Source organism: Coturnix japonica, chromosome 7 (genome assembly GCF_001577835.2).
Source record: "Coturnix japonica isolate 7356 chromosome 7, Coturnix japonica 2.1, whole genome shotgun sequence".
NCBI classification, from domain to species: Eukaryota; Metazoa; Chordata; class Aves; order Galliformes; family Phasianidae; genus Coturnix; species Coturnix japonica.
In genome coordinates this window covers 1,937,535-1,959,089 of record NC_029522.1, presented here as the reverse complement: position 1 = coordinate 1,959,089, position 21,555 = coordinate 1,937,535, and the positions used below count along the sequence as shown (strand labels likewise).

General features: G+C 44.0%; 1 protein-coding gene across 7 annotated transcripts in view; it reads left to right on the top strand.

The window, feature by feature from the left end:
- The window catches only part of MYO1B (myosin IB), a 93,096-nt gene that overhangs the window by 7,208 nt on the left and 64,333 nt on the right, over positions 1-21,555 (top strand). For all 7 annotated transcript variants that reach the window (XM_032445761.1, XM_015867630.1, XM_015867634.1 and 4 more), the window contains 2 exons: positions 8,208-8,348; positions 19,084-19,199. In XM_032445761.1, the coding sequence (XP_032301652.1) occupies positions 8,214-8,348; positions 19,084-19,199 (251 nt within the window). In that variant the 5' untranslated portion in view covers positions 8,208-8,213. Of the gene's footprint in view, positions 1-8,207; positions 8,349-19,083; positions 19,200-21,555 lie in introns of those variants that run through there.

Sequence of the window (21,555 nt, the reverse complement as noted above, 5' to 3'; positions counted from 1 at the left end):
CGGCAGTTAAAAGGCCTCTGGAGATTACCTTGAGTGATCAAAGAGCCTGAGGCTGTGCTGAAATGAAGCTTGCTCCAGGAGAAACCCCTATAAATCCCTCTGGCAAGCAAGGGTGCAGTCCAGCTCCTCATACCTCATAGCACGCTTCTGACACAGGGAAGTTCTGAACAAGTCTTCTGGCTTCCCAAAACTGCCAGATGGAAGCGTTTGCTGAGACAAAGCAAGGGAAGACTCAGTACCTGTGAGTGCACATTGAGTTTCTCTGCCCTGAGATGCTTGTTTCCCTTCCTCCTTTCTTTATGGCTAATTTGGGGAGTTGCGGTGTAGCATTGTGTTTGGAAATGGCTTAGTTTATCATGATTGATTTTAGAATGTGTGCTGGCATGTATTCTCCTGGACTTTTGGAGCAGAGTGATTAACATGTGTTGAAATGCAGCCTTTTGAACTGCCTGCATTTTCCCGGATGCCGCATTGTAAGGATGGAAATACTTGGATTTAAAAACCGATGGCTTTTATGCTGTGATTTCAGATGTACTAATGAAATTGACTGCTGAGAATGAAAATGACCAGGCTGGATATTGTTCACAAGTTGAGATGAGCGTATTTGTCTAGGAGCACGTGCTAAGTTGTCTAAGATAGTTATCTAAGCTTCTTCTGCTCTTGAATCATAGAATCATTAAGGTTTTGGAAAAGACCACTAAGATCACCTGGTCCTTCAGTGACCCACCAGCACTGTGTCCACTAAGCCACGTCCCTAAGTGCCCTATCTACCCTTTTCTTGAAAACATTCAAGAGGAGGAACCTTTGTTCTTTGCCTTTGTGGCTTGCCATGTTCATCTCAAGGCAGCTGTGGATGCTGGCTGAGCCTGCTGGGTGGAGTTATCAGGAGAGGGAGGGTTAAGTGGGCAAGGATAAATCTACTGGGTGGTGTTCTGGACTTCTTTTCCTCTTGTTTTAAACAATAGGAAAGCAAACAGCATGAAAATACGTGGTACTCTCAGACACGTACAGTGCTGTTTTAGCCAGACTTTAGTCCTGGAAGAGTATACAAGCGCACGGACACTTGGACTTTGCTTTGTATACTGGCCCTTGGACTGGACTCTGGGCATGTGATGGTATTTCCCACTGCTCTATCAATTACAGCTATGCTCAGTTTTCATGGGGGCTTGGTGATGAGTGACTGGGGACACCACCAGTTGTTCTGGGATCCAGATCTCAATTGCTCTGTACTTGTCCATATCCTGTCTTAAGTCAGGTTCAAGGATGGCTGGGAGGACTTTCTGTGGCTTCAGCAGTTGGAGCTGTGTGAAGCCTTGGCTTTACTTGCTATGTTATTTAATATTTTGCATATCTTTGTGGCTTGTCACCATGTTGAATGGGGAAGGAACCTGAACATTTGAGAAGATTAGCATGTATTAGGTGTATTAACCCTTTGGTCTTAAGGTTTCTCCTAATACCCCCTTACCGACGCAGCAAGAGCAGATTTCATTGGCAGTACTGGGAGTGCCTGACTCCTGTGCAGCCTGGAGGGCACAGCAGCCTGCTCTGTGCCTGTGTGCTCGAGTCAGAAGGAAAGCAGAAATGGCATAATCATAGAAGGAGAAATAATAGAGGTATAGGCAGGACATGGGGTAACTTTTGGTTTTATAGTCATGTTTTACTCCTTGTTTCGAAGAGGATAGTAGTGAGGTATGTACAAAGGAGAGACCTCCCTTTCCTTATGAGTACTTTATTCCTTTCTGATGATGTGGACCTGGAATGGCTATGAAACTTGGTGGCTAGGCAATGACTAAAAAAAGCTTAAATGTAAGAAGCAGCCATGGATCCTGCTTCCACTGAAGTCAGCGGGAAGTTGCTCAAACTTTTGGACATCAAAACAGCCTTGTTAGTGAAGACCTTATTTCTAGCTGCATTGAAATTGCCATAGTTTTCAGTTTTCAGGCTCTGGATAGCCAGATAGCTGCTGCATGGCTGCTTCCCCAAGGCCCATGTGACTGTGTGACCCTGGCAGCTCAGCTTCAAAGCAAGCTGGCTTCAGAAACAGGTCAACCTGGTGTGTGCTTACAGGTGGTGGTTATTGTGCTGTGGATGCCAAACAGTCCTTGCAAGTAATTTGAAAGCTGGTTCAGCTGGGAGTACAAAGTAGAATACATGCACCCTGCAGGCTCTTACTGTAGTAGGTGATGTCTGAGCTGGTGCTGTGCTCGCTGGCAGGCCAAAGGAATAGAAAATAGCCTTAGAGAAACCTAAACCCAGCACCTTACCATCCCCAGGTGTCTGGCATTGGTTTTCTGTTAGGGAGGAGGAGGGTGAGGTACATGTGCACACGACTCCAGTTAATTTCTTTTTGTGATGAGGTCCAGTGCACCTTTTGCATGGCAGGGGTTGTGTAAAGCCAAAACCAATCTGGCAATAACATTCAAATCTCTTTCCTTTCCATTGATAAAGGACTGCTCTCTTGAAGCCTTCAAGATCAGTGGGATCATAGGCTGTGCTAACAGAAGGGTGTCCAGCAGGGAGAGGGAGGTGATCGTCCCCCTCTACTCTGCCCTCCGTCCCTGGAGGCATTTAAGGCCAGACTTGATGGGCTCCTGGGCAGTCTGATCTAGTGGTTGGCAACCCTGCCCATGACAGGGGGTTGGAACTAGGTGATTTTGCAAGTCCCTTCTAACCCAAGCCATCCTAGGATTGTGTGCTTCTATGGCTTAGATGCTGTGAGTGAGGAGAGTTTTAAGCTGCTGTTTGTTGGCAACAGGAGAAAAAATCCCAGCAAACATCCTTCAGACTTGCAAATATTGTGAAATTGAAGCACTTATCGAAGCTGCAGTTGAGCCTACATCATTCAACTCCTACAGGATGGTCTTTCTTCAGGTGACTGCGGTTGTTCACTGGTACTGTAGTGGCCTGTTTGGTTCCTGAGAATTGCTCAATCTGTAACTAAATCGCGGCACTGCACAGCACCAGCCCTCAGAGCGCTCATTTCTGCCATTGAATTCTTCTGGGCCAGTCTTTTGTCATCTAAATTGCAGTCGCTGGAGCACAACTCGACAGTAATCTGATGTTGCTAAAGAGCCATTCCCACTGGGCTGATGGCTGGTGCAAACATTCCTCTAATCTTAACACAAATATAGGCCAGTGTTACATTTGACTGGTGCAATTTACCGGAGCTATTTGCTGTTAACTACTGGAAGAATCTGGTATGCATGGCTAATGGTCAGTGCTTGCAGCAAAAGAAGTTGCATAAGGCTTTCAGATAACAGGTCTTGGTTGGTGGTAAGCTGGTGCAAAAGTGTTACCTAATTCTAAAGCTACAACCTATAGACTTTCCTACTTTGGAAAATACTGGTGTGTTCGGTGGGGCTATGGCAGTACTTGGTGGAGGAACAGAAATGAGCTTGCAAAATATTCTGGGCATGCAGAAAGATGGAGAGTTGGAGAAGCATTTGGGGAAGAGGCCTATTTTTTAAGGGAAGGTAGCAAAAGGAGAAGGGGACATGGCTTTAAACTGGAGGAGGGTAGATTTAGACTAAATATTAGGAAGAAGTTGTTTACTGTGAGGGTGGTGAGACACTGGAACGGGTTGCCCAGAGAGGCTGTGGATGCTCCCACCCAGGAAATGTTCAAAGCCAGGCTGGATGGGGCTGTGAGCAACCTGGTCTAGAGGGAGGTGTCCCTGCCTGTAGGAGGGGGGTTGGAACTAGATATCTTAAAGGTCTCTTCCAACTCAGACCATTCTATCATACAGGTTTTTAGCAATGCATTTTGTTGCTGTGGCTATCCTTACCATTTAACCCTCCTGACTTCAGTCTGTCTGACTTCCACAAGAAGTCACAAGCTGCAGGATTGTGCTGTGCTCTGCACACCCTTCTTTTTTGCATTCTCTTGGTGATGGGAAACATCTCTGAGTGGGGGCTGCAGGTTCCTCTGTCACACAGCTGCTGGGCAGCAGATGGGAGCCGCTGGTTGCACCCTGCTGTGTCCAGAAGCTAAAATGCTATGGAATCTAGAGGCAAAGGAGATCTTTTCTTAGAGTGGAATCAAAATCTTCCTATGTGTTGATGTCAGGAAAGATGGCTTTATTTTTTTCTCTTATTATTAAAATATAAGATTTCACAGTACCTCTGCTTTGGCAGTTTTGGTGGGAGGAAGATTGTGCCCTGTTTGTTGCTATGCCACAGAAAACCTTGCAAGCCCCTCTGCTGTCAGTGGTGATCCCAGTGCAGCAAATGCAGACGTGTGCTGAATGAGGACTGCCTGGCTGCAGTTGTTCTCATTACACCGTATGAGGATGATGTGGAAAAACCTGGACAATTCCGTAGCGTGCTCTATGCCAATAATGTGGCATTACTTCATTTCCCCTTAGAGGAATGTGAATGTAGTTGTACGAGGCTTTGGGGGTTTGCCTGTTCTCTGTATCGTCTTCTATTTATAGCTGTCATTAGTTCTCATTTCAGATGGGCTGATGATAACACTGCTGTGGCTCTGGAGGAGTGTAGTTTTCAATTTGCCATCTTTGAGGCCAAAAGGGACAGGAAGGATGAGATCCAGCTGGCCCTGAGTGCAGGATGGCACTCCCAGGCCCTACAAGCAATAGATACCAAAAACCCATGTCTAACAGCATGTGGGTAAAAGCGTGTTATAGATGTAGTGTGCCCAGCCCTTCTCCTGCAGAGCAAGTTGTGTCCAACATAAAATAGGTCAAGCTGTGAGGGATTACTGAACAAGCTTTTTTTTTCCCTTTTAATTCCCTGAGAATGGAAAAGTGTTGAAACTGTTCTCACTTCATTGGGTTAAGGCCTGGATGCAAAAGCAGAGCAAGGAGGAAGAGATTTGGCAAATGGATGGAGAAAAGAGAGCTGTTCTGAGACGCTGCCAATGTGTGCTTTGGGGATAAGGAAGGTAAATTTGGAAGATTCTAAGTGGGTGTGGTAGGGCTCAGGAAATGTTTGATGAAGACTCTTGTTTTTAGACTGGAAGTGTTAGAAGGGTTTTGCTTTTATGCTGAGGTAATTGGTTGCCGTATTAAAAATTCAGTGACTGGCCATTGTAATCTTTTGTACAGTGTTGTTGTTTCTTTTGATGTCGACAAAATGACTTTCTATGGATACAAAAGCAATGCATTATTTAAATCAGTGGATAGTTTCCACTTGGAAATTCTGGCCCAGTTCACATAGAGCCTCATTTCAACCCACAAGAAATGTCTCTTTTGAGAGACTTCTGAGGAAAATAACCAAAAATAGAGTCACAGAATGGTTTGGGTTAGATGGGGCTTTTAAGATCATCTGCTTTCAAGTCCTTGCTATAGGCAGGGACACTTCCCTCTAGACCAGGTTGTTCACAGCCCCCTCCAGCCTGGCCTTAAACACCTCCAGGGATGATGGGGCATCCACAGCCTCACTGGGCAACCTGTTCCAGTGTCTCACCACCCTCACAGTACAGAATGTCTTCCTCATATCTAGTCTAAACCTACCCTCTTCCAGTTTAAAACCGTTTCCCCTTGTCCTTTAGCAACATGCCCTTATATATAACAAGTCACTCCCCAGCTTTCCTGTAGGGCCTGTTCAGGTGGGATGTCTTTGTTTTTAAGGACGTAACCCATTCTGACTCTTTCCTCTAACCTAATTTCCTGTCTGCTGGTGCTCCCCAGCAAGCACAGCTGTGGTTTTAATTGTTTCTGGTCTCTGAGCCACTGAGAGCATGATTTGGTCCCAGCACTCTCATCATCCTGGTTCTTGAACATCATTCCCCCAAACCTGTGAAAGGATGCCAGAGTGTGTATGGAGGAAGGAGCAGGTTGCTTTGGTGTAGAGTTCTCCAAACTGCGCTGAATGAGCTCCCCGGGACTGATGAGGAAAGATTTCTATAAATACCTGGGTGTGGATTTGGATCGAGTTTCTGAGCTTCATGATGTACAGCTAAAAACATCTTGATGGAAGCTTTGTCTTGCAATTACAGCAAGGTTTTGGTTTTTTTTTTTGGTGTGTATAGGTTTATATATATATATGCTTTTTGAAGTCTGTGTAGCATGTCACCTCTTTGAGTTTTCTTAGAGCTACTTTTAAAATTAGCGTTTGTGTTTTGAGGGTGTTATGTACCTTGATTTCCTCCAGTGATTAACGCTCCTAGTGAGTTTAAATTATTGCATTCAATCTTAACGTTTGAACTCAAGTGAAACACATTACTGTTGGCTGTCCTTGGCAGTCTCAAACACTGATGGCTGAGTTTAGGGATATGATTTAAAACTTGAGCATGTTTTTGAGATATCTGTAGGTATGCCTGTCCATTTTAATCACCTATGCTTGTCATGTCTTCTGGCAGTCAGTGAAATAGTTTTACTGTGGTATGATATAAAATTGTTGTGGGGGGAAAAAAAACAACCCCAGCAAGATGAAAATGAGCCTTTGATGATAAAATAGACATTTTAAAAAGCGTAGGTAAGTTGATATTTGTATACAAATGTCCAGCTTTGAGTTTTAGATAGAGTGTCTTTGCGCATCTGAGGTCGGGAATACGCAAGCGTTCCTGATGGGCTTGGCTGCTCTGCTCTTGAAATTCCCAAGCAGTGATGCATAAAGTGTGGTAGGAGGTATGTCATTTCACAATGGTAGATGAGGTATGCTATTTAGAAGTTTAATTTTAGGTTGCGATTGCCCATATTAGGACTTTTTTTTTTTTTTTTTTTGGCTACAAACCCGTTATTTAATAAGTTCCATACTGGAGGACTTTCTTTTTTTTTCAGCCTCCAAAAGTTATTTGGACTTTAGTTGTTGCTGTATGGAAAGTTAAGGGGTCACAGAAACAAGACTGGTAGCATAAAGAATTTGTCTTAATAGGATGCAGAAATTGAAGCGATACCTCTGGAAAGATTTTGTGAACATTTAAGATATTCTGGGGGGCTTCAAAGAGGTGAACTTTTAAGAACAAAAGCCTTTTTCTCTTAAAAATAAAAATATTTATCCAGTGCTTATGTTTAAAATGAATGCTATTTTGTTTGTCTAGCAGAGTTGACTCAGCTTTGGTTGGTTACCATAAGTTCATCACTGCTTTTGCTTTTCCATGTGAATTTGTAGCGTTTCCCAGGCTTGGTTCAGGTTGGGGCTCTTGTAGTAGTACTTCCCGTAGCTGCCTGGGGAGCTGTGCTTCTCTTTGCTGAAGTTGGAAAAACATCAAACGTGACTTAAGCCCTGATCTGATGTCGCTCACTGCTCAAAAATCAAATGGCACGTAGTGGTTGTGGACACAAGCAAGAGTTAAAAGGCTATGCTTGTTTTAGGTCAGCTATTGAGTGGGTTAGCTGCAATGCTGAGTTAACACTGACTGTATGAAGCACTAACTAACTGCTAGAAGACATTTTGGAAAGTGACAGAAAAGTACTTGAAATATGCTGCCCTGGTGTGGGGAGCAAGGGCAGATTGGTAGTCTTCAGAGGCTGAGAGTTTACAGCTGATCTGGGAGGTTCCATTGCTCTTTTGTGTCACTGTAGATGTGCAGTAGTGAGTTCCTGCTTTGTGTTGTCAGCAGACTCGTTTCTGCTGCAGAGTTTATTCCCAAGCATCACCATGTTGGCTGAATTTGGTACCTGGGTGCCTGGAGCTCTTGAGAAGGCTTAGCGAAGATTCTCTAGCAGTTGGATGGGAGGGATAAGCACGTCCAATTTCTGGCCTCACCTTGACTTCTTCATCTGAATTACTTTATTAGCATTGGTTACTTTGAGCTCTCTGTTTTAGTCCCATTTCTGACTTTCACTACACAAATAATGTAGTTCTAACTCCTTCTCATCAGCTGCATCGCTGCATCTTAAGCAATAAAATTACAAACAAATACTTAACTTCATTGAGTCCGGTTAGAAAAGGAAATAATTTCATAGCCTCAGGTAACCAAGAGCAGCACTATAATGGCTTATATGCACTCTAGAATACTTCATTCATGAAGTCAGGTAAGGACGGTGGGGTTTTGAGCAAATTCAACTGCTTGATTTCTGTTTGAAAGATGTCTGGATTGGAGAAAGGTGAGAAGGAAATTCAGGTCACAATATGGACCTATCTAAGCTTTAATTTGGTGTACCAGAGGGAAACAACTTAAAGAAGCGTCATTTGATGGGGCTTTTATTTGTGAACATAAGGTAGTTTCGATGGTTAACACCATGAAAAATTAGATTGATTGGAATAACTTGGAGCTAATTTGGGTCTGTTTTCCTTTCTTTGCAGGAGGAAATGGCCAAAATGGAGGTCAAGACGTCGCTTTTAGATGACATGATAGGGGTGGGAGATATGGTTCTTTTAGAGCCGCTCAATGAAGATTCCTTCATCAATAATCTGAAAAAGCGCTTTGATCACAATGAAGTATATGTGAGTATATGTCAACATGTAACATCCTCTGGGGGCCTGTGTTGTCATTCGTGAATTATGTGTTTTTACAAGGGTATGGATAGGCTGAATACCTGTACGCAGGCTGTTGCGTTAGGGACTAGAGCTGCCTTCAGTGGTGTCTGTTGCCAGTAAATTGAGGGGAAAGAAGATGTTGTGTTCCTTAGGCTTGATTTTAAGCTTGGATATACATGAGAGTAATCATAACCTTCAGGTACATTAATCTCTGAATGATGTTCAATAGGAGAGATGTTGGGAACTAACAGATGAAGCACAGGCTGGGAATGAAGGGGCCAATTGTGATTCCAATTAAGCCCTTCATTTCCTGCTTCACCTGTTTGTTCCATTTTTTGTTAAAACGTGTGTAGTGTTGTGAAGGCTGTAGGGACTTAATGATCTGCTGAGACTTTACAAGACCTCTGGTGAAAAATAAGTCCTTGAAGAGTAAAGCTGAAATGTTTAAGCCAAAATGGAGCTATGAGCTGCAAGCAGTTGTCTGCAGCTTATTACAATCAAATAGTTGTGCTCTGTATTTAATTATATCCCCCCTTTAAGTTGTACTGTGACTACATTTTTCCCTCTTGCTAAGCACTGTGAGCTTCATAGTTTCATTATGCTTTTTCCTTTCCATCCTCTAGCATGGGAGGGTCTGTATTATGTTTGCTTCCCCTATTCCTTTTTGGTTTTATTTTATTATAGTCTGTGCTTTTGTACCTCTGTTTTTCATTCTTTGCTGCATCTTTATTCCAACGTAATTTTCCTACTCAACCTTGCCTGTTCCCTTCTCTCTAGCAACACACAGTTGCATCTATCTGCTTTTATTTCACTTTATATGCTTGGACTGGTAGTTTAATTTGACTAGAAAATGAAAGTAAGATGAGGATTCTCAGGAACCATGAAAACCTTGTTAGAGAAGAAACCAAAGTGAATCTGTGTTTACAGAAAGGGAGATTTCTTCCAAAATGATTAAAGAATTGTCCCGGGTGACTTGAGAGTTACATTTCCAAACATTTCTCTCTTCTTTCCCCTGAAGCCATGCCCTGTTCCCTTTGCTAGGCCTTAGGTGCCAATGCGGCTGTTGGGATCCTCTTTGCTGCTCCTCCATCCAGCTCCCTACAAGTCCTGCAGTGTCTGTCTGTTCTGGGATGCAGGATTTCATCCGGTCATTGGCTTGTGTAACTGACCTCAATGTTAGGGTTAGCACTGTATTTCTAATACAGACACTAAAAATGGGGGATATGGGATGATTTCATTCCACTTAAGCTCAAGAAAATATGAAAGAAAAGAGAAGGGAGATGTTTGCCTAAAGACTGAGTGTAGCTGTCCTACCTTGCCCCACCGTTGGGTCCTATTAGGAAGTTGTATGTAAAGCTCTGGGGAAAGAAACCTGCTTGGTCAGGGTACTCCAGCCTGTGCAGTTCCTTATTGAGGATTGCCATAAAAAACATAGGAGTGGATTGCTGAAGTTGTTTTATGTAAGCTGCTATGGACGGCAACATATTTATCTGCATGTTTTTATATACTTTAGGGTGGAAATAAATCAGGTTGACTGACTAATGGGTAATCTGTTTTATTGCTTATCACCTATTACATGCTAGCTGACAACTGTCTTCAAGCAGTTCTGCGAGGCAATGACAGCGGAACCTGTGTTTCCTTCAGTTTCCCATTCTGGCACTGAAATGTGCTGTAATTAGCTGTATTATGTGCTTTGGCAGGTGATGCGGGGTGTCACTTTTCTCCAGCAGTGTATGCTCCTTTGCCTTGCAGGTGGGAAAGACTAATACTTAAAGGAGCTCTGTCAGGATGTTTGAACTATTGCCAAAAACAAAGCATTTTGTGTGCGTGTATGTAGCTGGATTGTCATTTGTTGCAAATGCAGCTTGTTGCAGTGTCATTTGCCCTTTTTATCGCTGGGTTTGTTTGATCGTGTGACAGTTTTTTAAGGTCTAACAAGTGTTGTTTGTGAATCCGCGCTGTAAAGGCAGAGCGCTGCACATCTCTGCAACTACTGGAGTATCTGGTACGTTAGTCGTGGAAGGCATTGCTGTTCATGTCCGTGCCACGTGCTGCTACCGCGTAGGAAAGTTATGTATGGCTTTGTTTCCCAAACCACTCGGGGAATAATATCTACATTTCCCATCAGCTGAATGCCCTGCAAATCTCATACCACTATCTCTGTCTGATGTACGGAACAGTTGGAAGGGCTCTCACTGCATTCACCAGGCATTACTTTTCAAACTCTTCTCTCCCTTTCCCTTATCGCCAGCCACTCTCCTCTCCCCAAGCCTCCCTCATGGAAACCACACTTTGCCTTTCTGTTTTTAGACTTAGAAGAGCACAACGGAGCCTTTGTTCCATCTGGAAGCAGTGTTTGCTTTGCCATGTAAAGTCTGTAGTTTGCATGCTCTCTTGGAGAAGCTGAGTTAAACTGATACAGGGCTACTGTTGGTGCTCAACAAAGACTGCAGGCTTCCTCAGCTCTAACAAGCTACTAAAGTTGGCCCCTCAGATCCCTTTGGAAGGCAACAGTTTTAGCCTTTGGGATTGTAAGGTCACCTCTTAGGTCAGTACCCAGTTGTAGGCATTACCAAACATGGTGTCCAAGTTTAAAGAAATGAATTCAAATGGAAGCTTTATGAGTGGGTTGAAAAGATTCAACAGCATCTGACCGCAGCTTTTGAGCATCAGGTTTTAAGCAGTTTTCTGTGAACCAACAGCTGTGTCTGTGCTGCATATGTTAGTTTTAAAACCAGTTATAAACCTTCAAAGGGGTTTGTTGTGAGGAATGAGACCTGTAATGTGAGTAGTTTTGAAAAAGCTTTCAAGTTGGCCAGACATGGCATAATCATGTTAGCCAGCCCTATAGATGGATGTGAGTCAGATCAGTCCCTCTGCGAACAGCGCCAGATCTCTCTCCATAGCCAAAGATGACAAGATAAATGGGTTCATTCCAGCAGAAAACAATACAATTTTTGTATTCCCTAGTCTCTATCGTGTTAGTTAGGTTTGACGCTGAATTCTTAATGTCGGAAATCCTAGTGCCAAGCCTTCTCTGCAAGAGCTCCCCTTGCAAGAGCTGGGTCAGACCTGGATTCCCACTGGTTCGCTCTTCAGACTGAGCTTGACCGCTCTGAGCTTTTGAAGAGGAACTGGTACTTCAAAGTTGTCATGTGCAAACAAGGGAAAAAGTGTACTCCTACCAGTCAGAGAACAGACTACAACCTGATTGCCTGTTGTTCGTTTTTAAGTGTATTTGATGGAAAGTTTAATGGACTTGGGTGTTAGGTTGCATGCTGGGCTGGAGGCCGCGCCTGTAAAAATAAACATGAAGGCTGGTGAAGCTGGAGCTGGGCCAGTTATTCTCCTAAAGACCATCAGATTCGGCAGTAATCTCATGCTCTGGGGGAAGGGCTGGTTGGGTAATGAATGTGTTAATTGGGAATGGGAATCTTGGAGTTTAGTCATGTCTGGAAATGCCTGGGGTATGTCTGACCAAGAAAAATCTCATTAAAAAGCTGCAATAGTCTATGATGTTATTTTTGCAGCTCTTAAACCTTTTATTGATAAAACCACTTTCTGTTCTGTAAGTATCAGTAACAAAGGGAGAGTTTCTTGAACTTAGAGTAAAATGTGATTCATGACCAATGCAGTTAGCGCATAGAATGTTGATTATTTGGAGGTCACAGGGAGCAGTTGTGTGGTTAAAATGTGTGACCAAGAGACCGCATATTAACTTCTAATTACCTCCATAAAACTCAGCTTGTATACCGTGGATGAATTTAGACTTATTTTGCTACCCTTTCTACCTCAGCTTTTTATTTGCATTGATTTGACTGTAATGTGATCAGCCCATCCAGCCCAGCAGTTCTTTTTCTTTTACGCTTTGGAACACTGCAAAATAGGGGAGAGGGCTGGCATCTGTCCGTGCATGAATTCCCAGTGATAGTGGAGAACCGGGATAAACTGAGGCGTACATATTGCTCTGCAGCTGATTTCTTACTGGTTGGGTTGTGTTGGAGGAGCAGTCTGGAGGGACTGGTGCTGCGTGGGCATATCTGCAGCCTTTAGGGCCAGACGCCGCTCTGTTTTGCTGCCCTGCACATTTTTCCCCGCAGTTATGTTGTTTCTTGAAGCCTTCCCAGAGAAGCAGAGGTCAACGTTTTGTTCATGACAACAAAATGTTTGTTTGCTTTTTGTTCTTGTAGCCTAACAGAATCTTTCTCTGATGTCAGCGTTTAATTTGTATTTTCTGCACGTGGAGTTTGTGGGCTGCTTTGGGCAAGAACACTCTTATGGTACTGAACACATGTTGTTTTATTACTGAGCTATTAAATATTTGTCATTCCAGTGTAGTAACTCAGTGTTAGCTGCTTGAGGTAGCATCCTTGTGGCTGCCTTCGGTTGATTGGCTTTGCGGTGTGCTCGTGTCACTGGCTGGGGGGCTTCCTGGGGATGTCTGCTGTTAAGAGTGTTTTGGGGTAGCTTCATTGTTTCTGCTTTGACTTTTGCTCAACAGGGTGTTTTTGATTTGCTCCTTTTTTAGTGATGTTGCATGGTTCAGGAGTTGGCTAAATCACAGTAAAGCACAGTGGCTTTGTTCCTGCTGCACCCGGCTCTGATCTTCCAGTTATTGTGCTGGGAGGGAGAGGATGGAAGATAGAAATAAATACATGAATGATGCCGACTGTCTCAATACGATTTGGCCTTGCACCATCACACCCCTCCATAAAACTTAATTGGTGGTGTGAATAAAAGAGTTTTGTGGTATTGGGATATATAAATGCAGCTTGCTGGGAAATTTTTAATTGTAATATGGTCATAGCGCTGGTTGAAGTTCAGTTCTATTCTCAGTGTCATCACTGTCTGAATTAAGTCAGCATAATTGCACTGGTCTGTACAGGTTGTCTTTGAGGCTGGCTGGGGCCCTCGGTCAGGGTTTTTGTGCACGTTTGGAAGTGGTGTCTTAAGAAGGAGAAGGGAGACCCACAGAGCCTAGGGCCAGAGCTGGGGGGTGAGTTGCTGAGAAAGGGCAGGGGATGAGAGCGGATGTTTGGGGTGTGCCAAGCCTGTTCCTCATCAGCCCCTTTATGAAGAAAGCCTCGTAGAGTTGAGCAGTGCTCAGCAGCCACAGCAGTTCTCAGTCCTGCTGACTGTGCTCCCTCACACCTCCCACTCAACTCCTTCGCAGAACTCTGCTGCTGCCAGTGATTTCCATAGCAATGCCTTCATGGTTTCCCTTGTTGAGGGAAGCTATTGACCTGCAGCAGTGTTGTTGCAGCTGCCACAGGTGAAAGCCTCGAGTCCGCTGCATCAGGTGTGAAGAAGGGCTTGTGTGCTCCAGGCCTGTCTTTTCTCAGCTGTTATCTGGTGTAATGAAGAATATTTTGCACCCATCTTTCTTTGCATGTTATCTGGTCAGACTTCGCCTTGGTCCATTGACCCTTCACATCAGCACACCCTTATAAGCAAGCATGATGGTTAAGCAGGAGCCATGGTGATAGCAGCCAGCAGGTGGGTTGCTTTGAACCTCAGGGTGCCCAGCAGTGGGAGAGCTGCTTGTCTAAAGGCACTGCTTTATTTCCTTTTCTCTTTGTATGCCATCCCCATGTTAAACATGGCAATGGCGGCATAGGGCAGCTTGCAATACCTGCTTGAAGAAGTAAAGAAAACATTACAAATCAGGTTGACGTGGTTGGCTGTGCATAAAGGTCTTCTTCCCTACACACTGCTGGCCATTTTGGTGTGGCTCTTTGAAAAGAGAGAAGGTCATGTGGGAAATGCTTCCCATAGGACCCCATTAACTTTTGCAGCATTGGCTCTGCCCCAAAATCTTGTGTGTTCCTTCATAGAGATGATGGTGACATGTTGGGCATTTTCTAGTGGTTTTGGTGCACGTTGTCTGACATACAGACACAAAAGGTTGGCACAGAGCAGAGATGGCACTCAGATGCTTTTGTTGCTGTAAAACTAGGATCCTCACACTCAGCATATAGGGCACTTCTGGCTGCAGCTTGGTGGGAGACATTCCTTCCTCTGTTTTTTTTTGGTTTTTTTTTTTTAAAGCCATACAGATATGTTTTATCTATGCAGAAATAATGGAATAAAAAATACTCCATTAGGAGACAAGTCCCCTCATTAATGCTTTCTGCTATTGTTTCTTGTTTGCATTGAGACAGGGGTTTTTGGCACAGGCTCTATCCAATCCCCTCTTGCTTATGAAAACAAGTCTTTATCTTTTCCAAAGGTTGCAAGCACTGATGCTGCAGGGTATTTAAATGCTGTCCTTGAAATTGCTCATGTCTGCCTTGGGCTGACTTCCTCATCGCCTACTTTACAGGTTTCGCCTATCATTGCATCCTCTGCAGGGATCCTCTGAGAGAAGTCAGCATTCAGAGCTGGGGGATTGAGATGATGGAGAGGTGGGGGATTGAGGTGATTAATCATCTTCGTTAGTAATACCATTGAGCTCTATCAGGATGGTAGTGAGGTTAGCAGTAATACTCAGTGAGCAGCAAAGTCTGTGCCCTCCAGAAACTTACAAGAGAAACCTGATAATCTGTACACACGCATCCTCCTTAAGTACTTGCTTCAGCATGTTATGCTCAAGCACCTTTCTCTGCAGAATGCTCCGTTGTTACTTCGGGGCTCTAAAATGATTGCTGTGCGATTAAGGGCTTGATCCTGGCTGCTGCAGGTTACCGCAGCCTGTCAGGGCTGTTTGCACAGCAGCATGCAGGACCCAGCCTGCACTGAGGAGGATCTTGCTGTCCTTTTTGACACGGGCTGCTGTGTTGTGGTCGGTTGCTTTGTGATGTGTGCAATTCTGCCTTTGTGTTACCTGCTTGAGCTTTGTTTCTTGAGTCCTTAGCATAGCCACAGTGTGTGTGGTGCATGACAAGGATAAGCGCTAACGTTATAATGTACGACTTGTTTCTGGACCTGAAATGCTGTGCTCAGGAGGAGGTTGGTCTTCAGGCAGAATGTTTTAATCATCCTGGGATAAGTGGTGTTTGTTCAGAAATCTGGTATTTTATTTCTTCACTTATACAAATGGAATTAGAATTGACTAAGCTAGAGTGAGATGTATTCAGGAGTATTGAGAAGGGTAACTTGAGAGAGCTCTCTCTATATAGAGATAGTAAGACCAAATATCTCAGTTTGGTTTGTAAGTTCAGTCACACTTACCTTTGATCTTACTTGAAGGTTTGTCTTTTCAGTCACTTATCTTAGTGATCTGATGCTGTTCAAAATGCTTAATAGCTGTGAAAGAAATGCACACTCTGTGTATCTGGACTATTAAAGTTGGCCTTCGTGGCTGGAAGAGGCTGTATCCCCACTAGCAGTCTTACTTTGCGATAACTTTGTTTTCTGTGCTATACTTTAAAAAATGCTCAAATAAATGGAGTAGCTGTGCTGGGTCTTGGGAATTGAGCATGCTTTAAGCACACTCGCAGCATCCTGTAACTATTGTGCATCTTAAAGCAGGAGTTGTTTTTGCATTTTTTCTGGGACTACTGCAGGCAACCATGTGCAAGAAACTGCTTCGTTGTTATTTGGGCTGCCACGTGTGAAGCAGTGTTGTTTCTTAGTGGGCAGGTGCAGGTACATGACGGTTTTTAACTCTGCAGGAGGTTGCTTTGTGCTGGGTTCCACGGGTCCAGAGGATGTTTCACAGATGCTGGTAATGCAGCCTCTGCAGCTCCTGTTCTGCAGCCCTGACTACTGCTGGCTGTGTTCCCTGGCTTCTGCAGCTGCAGTCTCCTCTCTCTTGGACCCTTGGGATATTCCAAGATTAACTCTGATAGAGGAAAAACAGCTTTACTGATATACTGTATTGGTAACTTCTTGCCCTAGGCTGCTAGGTTTGTTTTTGTTCCTCAGAGGAAAAAGCAGGCATTAAGGTGTCTTACAACTTGCACCTCTAACATCTTGGAGGAGCGGCCTACTGAACATTGCTTCCTTTTGGGTTGTAATTTAAAGTTTTCTTTTGCTCAGGGCCTTAAGCCCTTAAATTCACAGGGTGGCATTGCTTGTGTTTCTTTGTTGGAGGATGCAGAACATCCTGCCTTTTGACCTGATGGAAAGTTAAATTTCCACACTGCAGTGTTAGCGCTTGGCAGTGTAGTCACGCTGCAGAGCGTAGTGAGAGTCGTAGCATCACTGAGGTTGGAAAAGACCACTAAGATCATCTAATCCAACCATCCAAGAGTCCTTTTGATCCAGGTTCAGGGTAAACACTCCAAGGAACCACACTTGGTCTTTGTGAGTCCTTCCAGTAAAGGAGAATCTCACAGAAATTAGTATAATCAAGAGTCTCTCATTAAGGAAAATTGAGAAGAAAGCAGATCTTGTCCAAACTCGCATAACAAGGCCACAGCAAAGCCAAGAAAAAAATCAGATTTCCTGCCTGCACTCTGCGCTGTCATCACGAGGCCGTTCCTCTGGGGTTAGTTTTTTCCCTTGAACAGGGAGGATGAAGGCTCTCTCAGTCCCTGGGGTGTTGCTGTACATCTCCCACTACCCCTCGGCATTCTCCTTCCAGCACTGGAATGTTACTGCGCCTGTTGCTTGCTCAAGGGTTTAAGCCATTTAGTTTGTTTGTTTATGGTGGAGTTCTGATGGGAAGGCAGATGTTATGTGGGAAAGCTATTTTCTGGGTCTGTTTATCCGAGTTAGGCGGAATCTCACAGACCGCCGCTAACAAGTAGTGGTGTCAGTTTTGAGATACTGGCATTCTAGATGAGGGGCTGTATCAGTGTATCAGCTCTAGTGAGCAGCTTTGCAGTACAGCTGATGATTTCTTGACATGCTGTAGGTTGGTGTTTAGAACGGGCATATATACAGCTTTGTTTCTATATAGTCATTTGACCTTTTGGAATATTGGTATTTTAGGAATTGAGCTGTATTTGTACTTGCCTGACAATGGATAGCTGACTTGAATACCCAAAATACATTGCCTGGGCAGTACTTAGCTATGATGAGATGCTTCTAAATAAATCTCACATGAATGCCTGTATTCAAATGTAAAAATGAAGCTTTTCACTTTCACCCATCTTTCTTTGCTTTGGCGTCTCAGGGTACTTCAAGAATGCAGCGATCAAACGTCATGCTTTTATGGCAGCAGAATAGCTGGAAAGGGCAGGTCTTTGAGTTCCAGGGAATTCCTGTTTCAAAATATAATCTTTCGGATCTGGTTTGCACGTGTCTTTTGCTGGTATTTTCCAACACAGAGTTCAAAATGAGTTGAATTCACAGTTTCCTAAGATTTACGAGGAAGCAAGTTAACATAATCCTGTTATATCAGGAAGGAGTCCTAATGGGGTATCCACACACCTGTGAGGACCAAAAAGCTGCTTCTTCTTGGGTACCTGTTGTTTGCACCAAGCATCTGTAGGCTACAAATTGCAAGTGCTGTGTATGCTGAGAAAGCAGAGCAAACTCTGTAGAAGGGGGTTTTTACTTACAGTTTGGAGGAGAGTAGACAGATGGAAACCGCTTTCCTTGTTAAGGGGAGGATGACCACGAAACAAGAGCAACGTACTGTTCGGAGGATGTGTATCTAAGCACACGTCGCAGTGTGTGTTTGCAAGAAGCAGCACTGTACTTCAGGTTGTTCAGTATCAGACAGAAGGTGTTTGGTTTGTGGCTCCAGAGGCAGTTCAGTGCTCTGCCATACCCGCTGCTGAGTAACTTGTGCTCCAGTCTGTTCCCATTTAGCAAATGCTTATTGTAGCTCTTCTCTCCAGGAGAAGCTGTGGTGCTAAGTCCAAGTGGCAGTTGTGAGGTGGCACAGGGAAGGAGCCATTTAAACTCAAAGATCTTTAAAAGAATTGTTTTTGCTTAAGCATTTCCCAGCATGGGTAATCCTAGTGGGAACCTGCGGCTTCAGTGTGCAGCTGTCAGAACTCCAGGAAGCCCCACTTATTGGAAAACCCATAGTTTTGGCCTGGTGTTCTTAGTCATTTCATGGCTGGGGAAAGAGATACCAAGTGCTTGGCTTTTACTTTGTGCTTGCTCAGTGCCTGCAGAGGGGATCAGAGGGGTTGTGGATCGTCTTGCAGCATGGATGCTAACCCACTGTCATTCTGCTGGGTGCTGAATAGGACCTAGAGGAAAACCAATGCAATACCCGCACTGTTTTCCTCTAGTAGCAGTGTCTATGTTTAGCATCTGGAAACCAAAGCAATGCTTTGTGTCTGCTGGGGCACCGCGGCATGACTTCAGCTGGCTTTAGCCTTGCCTTCATACCTCTCAATTGATGGAAACCTATGAGAGGCCATCAACCAGCATGTGCCTTCTCCCTGAGTGCAGGAGGGAGTGCGGCCGCACACAGCGCTGCTTCTCTGCACTTCTGTACAGCAAAGATCAAGCTGTTTGCCATGCGGATGGAGTGGGTCCTTCATGAACATCTGTGTCCTTTCCCGTTTTCCTCCCCAACTGAAGGTCAGAGAAATATTTGTACGATAGGACTTTGTTTTAAAAACGTTCATGAGAGGCATTCCATTCTGTACAAGTAGCTGCTGCCATGTTCAGCGAGACCTAGGGAGCATTTCAAGTGTGCATACATACATATATATGCATTGTTAACAAATGGGCTTTTTTCCCCCCTCTTTCTTTTTGTAATTTTATGTTTGTTGTTTTTCCTTTTGTAAGCGTTAAATAGAAACACATGAAAACTCCATGATGGTTTTTTGTGGTGTTTTTTTTTTCCCCACAGACCTACATTGGCAGCGTGGTGATATCGATAAACCCTTACAGACCTCTCCCCATTTATACTCCAGAGAAAGTTGAAGAATACAGAAACCGCAACTTCTACGAACTCAGCCCTCACATGTAAGTACAGCAACAGAGCTTTTGTTTCAGGCTGCCCATGAGCAGATGGTGCCAGCTGTCTTTCTCATCAAGAAGTCCGTGCCCATTAAAGCGGTCCCCTCATGATTAGTTCATTTTAAAGAGAAGCCACACGTTGTATTTCATGTATTTAGGCTCTGGTATGTGCACTTGGGAACATGTTCCTTTAACTTCTATTGGTAGCCTTCATTGTTGCACTGTAGTCTGGTTTTGAGGAAATGTTCTTGATTGATGCTGTCTGTAGGGAAACAAAAACTTGGTCCCCCGTGTTGTCTTGGAGATGAGCCTTTTCTGAGAGGGCAGCCTCAGTGCCATCAGTATGTCTTGTGAATTTTAAGAGTAAAATTCATTGTGTATATACGGAGACATAACACAGCAAAAAGTGGCTTGCATATGATGTGAATTCCAGGTCTAAATGTAGGAATGGAAGGCTGGAAAGTAAGTATAATGTCATATTCTGATATGGGTTCGCCTCTGGTACTCCTTCTGCAGGAATGCACGTTGCTAAGAAGTCAGAGGCCTTGCTTGTGTTACACACCAGCTCTGTTCTGTGCTGTGAGCTGGCCGTGCTGGCCTGGCATGCCTTGTGTTTTATAGGGCTGGTGTGTATTATTGAGATGCCCGAGTGTGTTTAAGCCCTGAGACTTTTACTGCAGTTGTGGGTGGTGTGACTGAGCATGAGGTGCCTTGTCTTCAGTGTGTGCATGTTGCAGTAATTGGTTTATCTTGTTAGGTGCTGTAGCTGTGGATTTGCAGCCTGTCGTGAGTTTGCAGCCCTGTGTTCCTCTCCTCTACGTGACTCTGATTTGGGGAAGCATGTCTGTGTCATGTCAGGCTGTTGCCCTGCTTTGCTTTTACACATTCAGGAGGCTGTATGGAATGATCTGCAGTCTCTTGGATCTGATCTCTCAACTTGTTCAGGTTTCCTTAAAGTTTTGTTTAGCAAGTGTCATGGCTTGCTAAACTAGCACAATTGCTTGCTTAAAGATCTTTTTGCTCAGCTAAATCAGCTGTCGTATGATGGAGGATTTTGGAAATAAAACCTGTGAGTTACAGCTTATCTGACATTCTGGAAGTCGGTTATTGGTTACATGTTGAATCAAGTAATACATTGATTTCTGTTTCTCCATCTCCCCTGAGAGGTGGTTTTCCAGAATGAAATTACCATTTTGATCATTTTTATACTTATTTTTCAGTGCTCAGTCCTATCACATGCACCTTCAGCTTTGACTAGAGAAAGGTGGAGATGAGTTAAGATGGAAATGAGTTTCAAGGTGGTAAGGGCGGGTATCAGAAGGTTAGAGTGAGAGACTCCGAGTAGAAAAGTGTTTCATGAATGTCGTTCATTGCTAATGACAGTAATTTTACAGTCAGGCTCCTGTCTCTGAATGGGAGCTTGATTTGGTATTGCTTCTGAGTGATAGTTTTGTCTTCTAACAAACTATCCTTAAAAATACTGTATTAGGAGAATAGCACTTCCTAATTTCATCTTGAAGATGCTGTGTTTCCATTTCATATTTCTTCAGTTAATAAGACCTTATCTTCTGGTAACCTTGCTCTCCTTTGCAGCTGTCTAAGGGGAGCTGTAGGATTGAGAGAACCCCATTTGTCTCTTCCAAAAGTGTTAAACTGCTGCTTTCCAGGAACTGGCTCTGGGGCAGAGCTGGCATTGTCCAGCTTGTTGCCTGCAGCTGGATTTAGAGCTCCATGTGGGGCAGGTGGCTTTTGTCAAGATCTATGTACTTATTTCTCTTTGATGTGCAAATCTCCATTGAGCTGTGGCCTTTTCAGAAGAGGTGGTTGTAGGTAAGCTCACCACATGGTTTCAGGGGGCTTTGGGAAGAGACTTCTGGTTCCTATGATGTAATCATGAGCAATCCCAAACTCTTGGTTATTCATTAGGAAACTAACGCATATGACTGGGAAAATATGTTTATAAATGAAGTTCTATTTAGTGCATTTCTTATTTTAGCATCTCCTTTGCACAAATTATCAATCTGATTTGTTATTAGTGCTAGCAAGAAAAATGTAAATGATTTAATGCATAAGAATACCTTGCAGGGGGTTTAGATTTGGTGAAATGCTTCTAGAAACCACTCTGCTGTGTGGCACCAAAACACTTAGAGTCACAGAATCATTTGAGTTGGGAGGGACCCTTAAAGGCCATCTAGTCCAACTGCTGTCCTGTGAACAAGGACACCTACAGCTTGATCATGGTGCTCAAGCTCCATCCAGCCTGACCTTGGATGTCTCCAGGGAGGGCATCCACCACCTCCTTGGGCAGCCTGGGCACTGGTTAGAAGACAGTGCGCTGTCACTGGATGGTTCTTATTCTTCA